The 10,000-nt window shown below is 47.0% G+C and overlaps 1 protein-coding gene across 2 annotated transcripts in view; it reads left to right on the forward strand.

The window, feature by feature from the left end:
- Positions 1-10,000, forward strand: part of plxnb3 (plexin B3) — a 56,812-nt gene that overhangs the window by 26,500 nt on the left and 20,312 nt on the right. For both annotated transcript variants that reach the window (XM_065961353.1, XM_065961354.1), the window contains one exon: positions 8,962-9,390. In XM_065961353.1, the coding sequence (XP_065817425.1) occupies positions 8,978-9,390 (413 nt within the window). In that variant the 5' untranslated portion in view covers positions 8,962-8,977. The remainder of the gene's footprint in view (positions 1-8,961; positions 9,391-10,000) is intronic.

A 10,000-nucleotide genomic window follows, 5' to 3' on the forward strand; every position in this document is an offset into this window, starting at 1 on the left:
GAAGGATTTCTCCGTTCCTGTTGTCCACACTTCCTGCCGCTGAGGTAGAGGTCGGAGCAGGCCGTGCATGAATGAAGACGGCATCTGAGCGTTGGCTGGTGGTCGGGACGGCGCAGTACGATGGCGATCGGGAAGGCGCTGTACGATGGTGGTGGCGGCGTTGGCTGGTGGTCGGGACGGCGCAGTATGTTATTTGTTGATGCTGTGATTCTTCTGAACGACACAGAGCATCAATATGAAGGCAGATATTCTCATTATTGTTGGACTTCATTTGCTTCTTGCAACGGTTTTACGTCATGCCCCCCCCCCCCCTCCGGTCCAACAGGGATAGCCCCCCCCCCCCCGCGAGGTTCATGTGTGAACGACCGGATCAGGAGGATTTCAGGGTCAGTCCGTCTCAAACTGTGTTTGTGTGAAAACGTCTTCAGAGCGGAGGAGAGGATCCTCCCTGTTTCTCTTTCTGCTGTCAGACAGTCTGCTGATTCAACTTCATACCCCCCACTCCCCCCCTCCTCCTCTGTTACAGCTCCCCTACCACCCCCATCCCTCTGTTATTACATCCCTCCCCCTCTGTTATTACCCCCCCTCCTTCAAAGTCTTGTTTTAATCTGTAAAATTCGGCTCATAAACACTTTGAGGCTCGTTCACGCCTGTTAAACTGCTCAGAGAAACACACACACACACACACACACACACACACACACACAGGCTAGATCTGTTTTAATACAAGAGGACCCCCCCCTCCTCCTCCTCCTCCTCCTCCTCGTCTCCACCCTGCCGCAGAAACATTCATTTCTTCTTCTTCTCTGTTTTTTTCCTGAAGATGTCTTCATCGTGTCGTCTTCGTCTCGTCTTCACGCCTGAGTCCTGGCGACAGCAGGTTTTTTTTTGTTTTTTTGGGGTTGACTTCCTGTTTGACGGGTGTTTTTTTTGTCCTCATCCAGCTGTTTTTCTTTGTGTTTGTTGTCATGACGACGGAGTCAGAACCCCTACCAGATATAAAGTGTGATAAAAAGACCAAGGACGTAAATCTGAGTCAAAGAGAAAAAAGCGTCTCAAATGAGACTCAATGGTTTGAACAAAACAATTAATGATTCAAATTAAAACAGAATCATTTCAGAGCTTTGATCTGGGTCCAGGTCCGGTCTGGTCCTGGTCCCTCTGAGACCCTCTGAGACCCTGTGAGACCCTGTGAGAGCTGCAGACTGATATAAATGTTTGATTTGATCGGTCATCAATGTTTCGGCCTGAGGGACACACCTGGTCCTGGATCAGGTCCAAGAGGAGTTAATGACCCGAGGGTGAGACTGTGACCTGAGGGGGCGTTTCCCTGTGGACCAGATCCAGGACCAGGTGTGTCCCTCAGGCCAGGGGGGGTGGTCAGTGCAGCTGCTCTCTGATTGGTTAAATCAGTGTGTGTGTGTGTGTGTGTGTGTGTGTGTGTGTGTGTGTGTGTGTGTGTGTGTGTGTGTGTGTGTGTGTGTGTGTGTGTGTGTGTGTGTGTGTGTGTGTGTGTGTGTGTGTGTGTGTGTGTGTGTGTGTGTGTGTGTGTGTGTGTGTGTGTGTGTGTGTGTGTGTGTGTGTGTGTGTGTGTGTGTGTGTGTGTGTGTGTGTGTGAGAGATAGCTCCAGATGAGGAGACACAGCACAGGTTGTGTCAGCTGACGGAGGTAAACATGTTGTTTACGACGTCATAGTTTGTTTGTTTGTGACATCATAGATCAACTTGGAGTGAACATCCCGATTACGTCACAGCAGTTGCGTTCGTGGTGGCAGAAAAACAGCGAAAGCAAGTTGAGAGAAACCCGGTGAAGCTGTGTGTGTGTCCTGGGTTTGATGCAGTAACATTTACAGTCTGTAGAACAATTAGACGGACTAATGAGAGATAACTGTAGCTCCACTTAACTGTACACGGAGACATAGTGAGTGTTAATTCTGCAAACTGGAGAGGAGGCTAAAGAGATAATGTATTCACACACACACACACACACACACACACACACACACACACACACACACACACACACACACACACACACCTGCCTGAGAGACAGACAGCGGGAGAGTGTGTGTAGGTGTGTTGGGGGATGTGTGATCCTGTAAAGGTGATGGCCGTTAATGATATCAATGCTAATTCCGTCACTCTGTGTGTGTGTGTGTGTGTGTGTGTGTTTGAGTATCAAAGTCTTGTAGTCATTAATATTTAATATTGCAGTGATCAGTATTCAGTTTGTAGAGGTTTAGTTCAGATCAGAGGACGATGCAGAAAAATACTCACAGTATGTGTAGTTACTTTATGATGACATCATCATACCTTTAAGATGTTACAGAGAGAATCTGAATCGTTCCGGACGCACGATAAGATCTGCACACACTTTGGGGTGACAGACCTGATATGATACGATAGACTTTATTTTCCCCTTGGAGAAATTTGTCTTGGACTCACAGTGCTGCCAAACATTCAGCAGCTTCCAATCGAATGAATAAATAAACAGACTTTGGTTTGACAGATCTGGTTAGGGACAGACTTCAAGGTGGACTGACTTTGGGCTTGCAGACTTGATTCTGGACAGAGTTGGTTATGGAGGGACTTTGTTGTGGACAGACTTTGGTTTGACCGACCTGGTTGTGGACAGACTTGTTTGTTTGAGGACTTGGTTGTGGGTGGACTTGGATGTTTGAGGACTTGGTTGTGGACAGACTTGTTTGTTTGAGGACTTGGATATTTGAGGACTTGGTTGTGGATGGACTTGTTTGTTTGAGGACTTGGTTGTGGATGGACTTGGATGTTTGAGGACTTGGTTGTGGATGGAATTGTATGTTTGAGGACTTGTATGTTTGAGGACTTGGTTGTGGACAGACTTGTTTGTTTGAGGACTTGTTTGTGGACAGACTTGTATGTTTGAGGACTTGTATGTTTGAGGACTTGGTTGTGAACAGACTTGTATGTTTGAGGACTTGGTTGTGAACAGACTTGTATGTTTGAGGACTTGGTTGTGAACAGACTTGTTTGTTTGAGGACTTGGTGGTGGACAGACTTGGATGTTTGAGGACTTGTATGTTTGAGGACTTGCATGTTTGAGGACTTGGATGTTTGATGACTTGGTTGTGAACAGACTTGTTTGTTTGATGACTTGGTTGTGAACAGACTTGTTTGTTTGATGACTTGGTTGTGGACAGACTTGTTTGTTTGATGACTTGGTTGTGAACAGACTTGTTTGTTTGATGACTTGGTTGTGGACAGACTTGTTTGTTTGATGACTTGGTTGTGAACGGACTTGTTTGTTTGAGGACTTGGTTGTGGACAGACTTGGATGTTTGAGGACTTGGTTGTGGACAGACTTGGATGTTTGAGGACTTGGTTGTGAACGGACATGGATGTTTGAGGACTTGGATGTTTGAGGACATGGATGTGGACAGACTTGGATGTTTGAGGACTTGGTTGTGGACAGACTTGGATGTTTGAGGACTTGGTTGTGAACGGACTTGGATGTTTGAGGACTTGGTTGTGAACGGACATGGATGTTTGAGGACTTGGATGTTTGAGGACATGGATGTTTGAGGACTTGGATGTTTGAGGACTTGGTTGTGAACGGACTTGGATGTTTGAGGACTTGTATGTTTAAGGACTTGGATGTTTGAGGACTTGGTTGTGAACGGACTTGGATGTTTGAGGACTTGGTTGTGAACGGACTTGGATGTTTGAGGACTTGTATGTTTAAGGACTTGGATGTTTAAGGACTTGGTTGCGAACGGACTTGGATGTTTGAGGACTTGGTTGTGGACAGACTTGGATGTTTGAGGACTTGGTTGTGAACGGACTTGGATGTTTGAGGACTTGGTTGTGAACGGACTTGGATGTTTGAGGACTTGTATGTTTAAGGACTTGGATGTTTAAGGACTTGGTTGCGAACGGACTTGGATGTTTGAGGACTTGTATGTTTAAGGACTTGGATGTTTGAGGACTTGGTTGTGGACAGACTTGTTTGTTTGAGGACTTGGTTGTGGATGGACTTGGATGTTTGAGGACTTGTTTGTTTGAGGACTTGGTTGTGGATGGACTTGGATGTTTGAGGACTTGTTTGTTTGAGGACTTGGTTGTGGATGGACTTGGATGTTTGAGGACTTGTTTGTTTGAGGACTTGGTTGTGTGGACAGACTTGTTTTAATGTCCAGTTTAAATGTGACTCTATTGCTCTGTAAACTCTGTTACTGCATGTGTAAAATGTTGTACTGTCCCTTTGAGAGTTTCAGGTCAGTGTGTAGATCGTCCACGTACGAGGAAGCTGGTTTTGTTTCGTCCCTGCAGGCGATCAGTGCTTAATCTGCTCTGTGATCGGCTGTTATTCCTGTATTATTCACATCTTGTGTTGAGGATTAAAGTGAGAATTCTGTGATTCTTCTTCTTTTGATCTGATCAGCTGTCACTCTGTTTACATCACAAACAGTTTTAATCCAGATTAAGTCTCAGGGACGGGAATAGCAGCTGCACGTCATCCATACAACAAATGTCTTTATGTGATGTTTGTGTGTCAGCTCGGTTTAAACTCTGAGAGAAAAGGGGACTTAAATCCATTCATCTCAGATCACAATCACAGAAACAAACTGACACACACTCCTGCAGATTAACACACACACACTCACACACACGTGGCTGTGTGTGTGTCACACAGGGACAGTCCGATAATCTAAAGATCTGAGCTCGTTTCGGATGTTTCTGGAGAGTCTGACTATTTCCTGGAAGTCATCCCTGATAAAATTATTTTATATGGACCTGGTACTGATCCTAGCTAACAGGTCGTCAGACTGGGGCCTGGTACTGATCCTAGCTATCAGACTGGTAACTTTCTGACTTTGTAACTTTCGTCCTCGTTTTGATATGACATCACGTCCCGTCCACCAATCAGAACAAACAACTGAACTTCTACCTCTTCTGTGTCCTCATCTAACCTCCGCTGCAGCCACGCCCCTCCGTCCCCATGGTAACACTGTGAACAATTAAAGATGGGGTGTTTGTGTTTCAAACAGCTCGTTGTGACCCCTGCGGCAACAAGCTGTGTCACCATGGCGACAAATTGACTTCCTGTCGGGGAATACTAGGATGAATATGACAAAGAACAAAAAAAGAACAACACATTTTTGGGGTCTTCTTCTTCCCCTCTACTGACAACATCTATACACACAACACACACACACACACACACACACACACACACACACACACACACACACACACACACACACACACACACACACACACACACACACACACACAGACAGACACGTGTGTCGGATGCTGTCGTCTCTTTGAAGAGTGAGAGTGTGAGAGTCAGCAGCAAACCACAGAGATAATGTGGGGGGAGGTGTGTGTGTGTGTGCATGTGTGCGTGTGTGTGTGTGTGTGCCTGAGGTGAGGCAGCCTGTAATCATCACCTCGACGTGTTGAAAGCAGCCTGTCCCTGATTTACATACGGGGGTGGGGGGGTGGGGGGGTGTGGGGGGTTTGTGGGGAGATGAAGTACAAACTGCTCCTTTAACAAAGTAAACTGCTGACTGTTTCACACCTGCAGCATCACCGCTGTTGCCATGGATACCTGCAGGTTGATACACCCTGGTTTCAAACTGGTTCACCTGGCGGCCCATGAGTGAGCAGAGAGCTGCAGGTGTGACGGTCCTGATGATGTGGAGATGTTCAGGTGTGAAGCTGCAGCGTTCAGTTTGACATCCTCACTGCTGATTTCCCACCTAACTGTGCGCTCATAGGTGTGAACAGGTGTTTCCAGGTGTTAACGGTAATAAACTGAAGTCTGTTAGAACAATAAATCACACAGTGAGACAGATTATTTGTCTGATATTTACAAGAACAAATCTCCAAAAGGCCCCAACAGCACAAACACGGGCCCAGAGGTCAAAGGTCAGGGACTCAATTAGCTGAAGCAGCTCCCAACTGTCACTCAAAGAGGCCACGCCCCCTAATTCTACATCACTTTAAACCTTAGTATGATGTAAATAAAGTTGTCATGAAGAGAGAAAATGAGCTCCAGAGACACAAACATTTTATTCCTGCTGTAAAGTTGGACATTTTAACATGGGGCTCTATGGGGACTGACTCACTGCAGGAGACAGACTCTAGTGGACACTGGAGGAACTGCAGATTATTTTAGCCTTTGATTCTTAAAAAAAAAAAAAAAAAAAAACAGACAGTCAATCAGACACAAAGACAGAGAGACAGATGATTTGAATTCAGCAGATCAAACCTAAACTGTATTTTCTGCCTCTGAGTCTTTTCCCTCATTTTTAACTTTAACGCTCCATCGCCTCCAGCTCTCTATATACCCCCTCCCTCATTCATACCCCCTCTTTTCCCCCACCCTTTCTCTCTCTCTCCTTCTGTCATCCTAGCTCTTCCTTCTTCTGTCCTTCTCATAACCTCTCTCTTTCTTCAACTTTAAACTCTCATTTTACTTCACGACAGCCTGCAACTCTCTCTCTCTCTCTCTCTCTCTTTCAATGTCTCTCTCTCTCCCTCCCTCTCTCTATCTGTCTCCCCTTCTCTCTTCAGTTCTATGAATTATATATGAACCCCCCCTTCCATGCTGAAGGAGGAAGTTATTATCATACAGACACATAGTCAGTGTGAGGATGTTCAGTATTACCATGGAAATGTTGAAGCGTGTGTGTGTGTGTGTGTGTGTGTGTGTGTGTGTGTGTGTGTGTGTGTGTGTGTGTGTGTGTGTGTGTGTGTGTGTGTGTGTGTGTGTGTGTGTGTGTGTGTGTGTGTGTGTGTGTGTGTGTGTGTGTGTGTGTGTGTGTGTGTCCTGAGGCCTCTCTGGGTGTATCCCAGCATGCACTGGGGCATGTTAAACAGAGTTTCAGTCTGAACTAACACGCAGCAGGAGGGAGGGCGGACCGAGCGAGCCTGAGTGGAGAGAGAGAGAGAGAGTGATGAATGGTGTTTTGTTTGAGAGGATCATGAGTGTGTTGTTAATGTGGTTGAGCCATGAGCGCCCCCTACAGGCTGCATGTTTATTGCAACACATGATAAATTATACTACATGACAATATTAGTATTAGTGACACAGTGTGACCAACTAGTAAAGTTTGTCCTGAGGGGGGCGCTGCAGGAGGAGTTAGTTTTGTCCGTCCTGAGGGGGGCGCTGCAGGAGGAGTTAGTTTTGTCTGTCCTGAGGGGGGCGCTGCAGGAGGAGTTAGTTTTGTCCGTCCTGAGGGGGGCGCTGCGGGAGGAGTTCGTTTTGTCCGTCCTGAGGGGGGCGCTGCGGGAGGAGTTAGTTTTGTCCGTCCTGAGGGGGGCGCTGCGGGAGGAGTTAGTTTTGTCTGTCCTGAAGGGGGCGCTGCAGGAGGAGCATGTACAGTCTGTCCTGAGGGGGGCGCTGCAGGAGGAGCATGTACAGTCTGTCCTGAAGGGGGCGCTGCAGGAGGAGCATGTGCAGTCTGTCCTGAGGGGGGCGCTGCAGGAGGAGTTAGTATTGTCTGTCCTGAGGGGGGCGCTGCAGGAGGAGCATGTACAGTCTGTCCTGAGGGGGGCGCTGCAGGAGGAGCATGTACAGTCTGTCCTGAAGGGGGCGCTGCAGAGTCTTGCACGGGGTGTATCCTCTGCAGAGCTGAAAGAAAAAAACTGAGTCCGTCTCCAAACCGTCAGGAAACCACCCGAGGTTTGAGCCTTTCACTGCGTTGCCGTGGAAACGGATGTGTTGCCATGGTGATGTTACTACAGGCGACTACAGTTTTGACCGTCAGATGAAAAGTGTGAAGCAGAAAATATTTTATGAATAACTTCAGAGAGAGCCGGGCGAGAGAGAGCCGAGAGGAGAAAAGCAGCAGAAAAGCTGCACCTGCTCAGGTGTGTCACATGAATCATGAGGGTCCCCGGACTCTAATCTCAAACTGTCACAGACCAGGGGGTTGAACACAGTCCAGGTTTCTCACTGTGAAGAGGATTTTGATCACACAGGAATAACAAACACTCATTTTAGATGTTTCAGAGACTCTGAACTCCTCCACGGATCAGTGAAGACAGAATCAGACTTCTGGTGACCTCTGATGGTTTTAATTTAAGAACTCCTCGTTCTGTTACCTCTTTGAGGTTTTCTTGTTTTTTTAACTTTTTTTTTATTGGTGATAAGGTGAACAAAATGAAATGAAACAAGAATATATAGACATGACAACTAAAGCGAGAACAAATAAACAAAGACAAAAAATAAAAATAAATAAAACAGACAAAATAGATACAAAATAGCAAAACATGAGCAAAGATAAAGAGCAACAGTACAGACAAAATACATTTAAATGAGATGAAAGACAAGCAATGATTTTTATGTTCAGGTAGTGTGTTAGAAAGGTGTGAAATGTGTTCGTGGCAGCGTGATGCATTAAAGTGTGGAACTTAGTGGGGAGTAGCGAGAAAACAAACAAAAATATAAATAAATTAAAAACAAATTAAAAATGAGTTAGAGAAAAAAATGTATATATGCATGTAAACATTAATGGAAAGAAGATAAATGTAAATAATGTGACCATCGTTGTTTTTTTTACTTTTTTTAAAACCTGACTCTTTGATGGCTCTCTCTCTCCCTCCTCCTCTCTCTCTCTCTCCCTCCTCCTCTCTCTCTCTCTCCCTCCTCCTCTCTCTCTCTCCCCCCCTCCTCTCTCTCTCTCTCCCTCCTCCTCTCTCTCTCTCTCCCTCCTCCTCTCTCTCTCTCCCCCCCTCCTCTCTCTCTCTCTCCCCCCCTCCTCTCTCTCTCTCTCCCTCCTCCTCTCTCTCTCTCTCCCTCCTCCTCTCTCCCTCTCTCTCTCTCTCTCCCCCTCCTCCTCTCTCTCTCTCTCTCTCTCTCTCTCTCTCTCTCCCCCCTCCTCTCTCTCTCTCTGTCCCTCCTCTCTCTCTCTCTCTCTCCCCCCCCCCCTCTCTCTCTCTCTCCCCCCTCCTTTCAATCTCCTATCACAGGTAAAGGGGAGCTGCCATGTTGGCCTCCTCCATCCCTCCGTCACTCCTCCCCCTCCTCCTCCTCCTCCTCCCGCCCCCCTCCCTCCCTGCTGAATACACACGGACCTCTGACCCCCCTATGAGGAGTCTAAAGCTCCAGGGTGCTCCCCTCTCTCACTTGGTGCTGGACTCGAGGGCGGGGCATCTGTATGTGGGCGGGGTCGACCACCTGTATCAGCTCACCTCTGACCTGGAAGTGATGTCACACGTGAGGACCGGGCCTCACTTGGATTCCCCCGACTGCCTACCCCCGATCGTCCCCCAGGACTGCCCCTCGGCCACGCCCACTCACAACCACAACAAGCTGCTACTGATGGAGGCGGGGCAGGGGGCGGGGCCTGGCAGTCTGATCATTTGTGGGTCGCTCTATCAGGGGATCTGCGACAAAAGGTAACAGAGCCGTAGTCGTTTGACTGTTCAGGTGCGCTCAGTGATGATGTCAGAGAGAATAATTAAAGAGTGTCACATGACGCAGGTGTGTCCTCAAACACTCGCTGTGAGTTATCGATCAGTTTAACATGTTGTAAGGATCACACGAGCCATATGCTGGCATCAGGTTAGCATGATGTTAACATCCAGTTAGCCCGAATTGGCATCCTGTTGGTCTGTATTAGCATCGTTAGCCTGTAATAGCATCCTGTTGGTCTGTATTAGCATCGTTAGCCTGTAATAGCATCCTGTTGGTCTGTATTAGCATGGTTAGCCTGTAATAGCATCCTGTTGGTCTGTATTAGCATGGTTAGCCTGTAATAGCATCCTGTTGGTCTGTATTAGCATGGTTAGCCTGTGATAGCATCCTGTTGGTCTGTATTAGCATCGTTAGCCTGTAATAGCATCCTGTTGGTCTGTATTAGCATGGTTAGCCTGTAATAGCATCCTGTTGGTCTGTATTAGCATGGTTAGCCTGTAATAGCATCCTGTTAACCTGTCTTAGCATTGTTAGCCTGTATTAGCATCCTGTTAGCCTGTATTAGCATGGTTAGCCTGTAATAGCATGGTT

This window comes from Labrus bergylta, chromosome 12 (assembly GCF_963930695.1).
Source record: "Labrus bergylta chromosome 12, fLabBer1.1, whole genome shotgun sequence".
Lineage (NCBI taxonomy): Eukaryota > Metazoa > Chordata > Actinopteri > Labriformes > Labridae > Labrus > Labrus bergylta.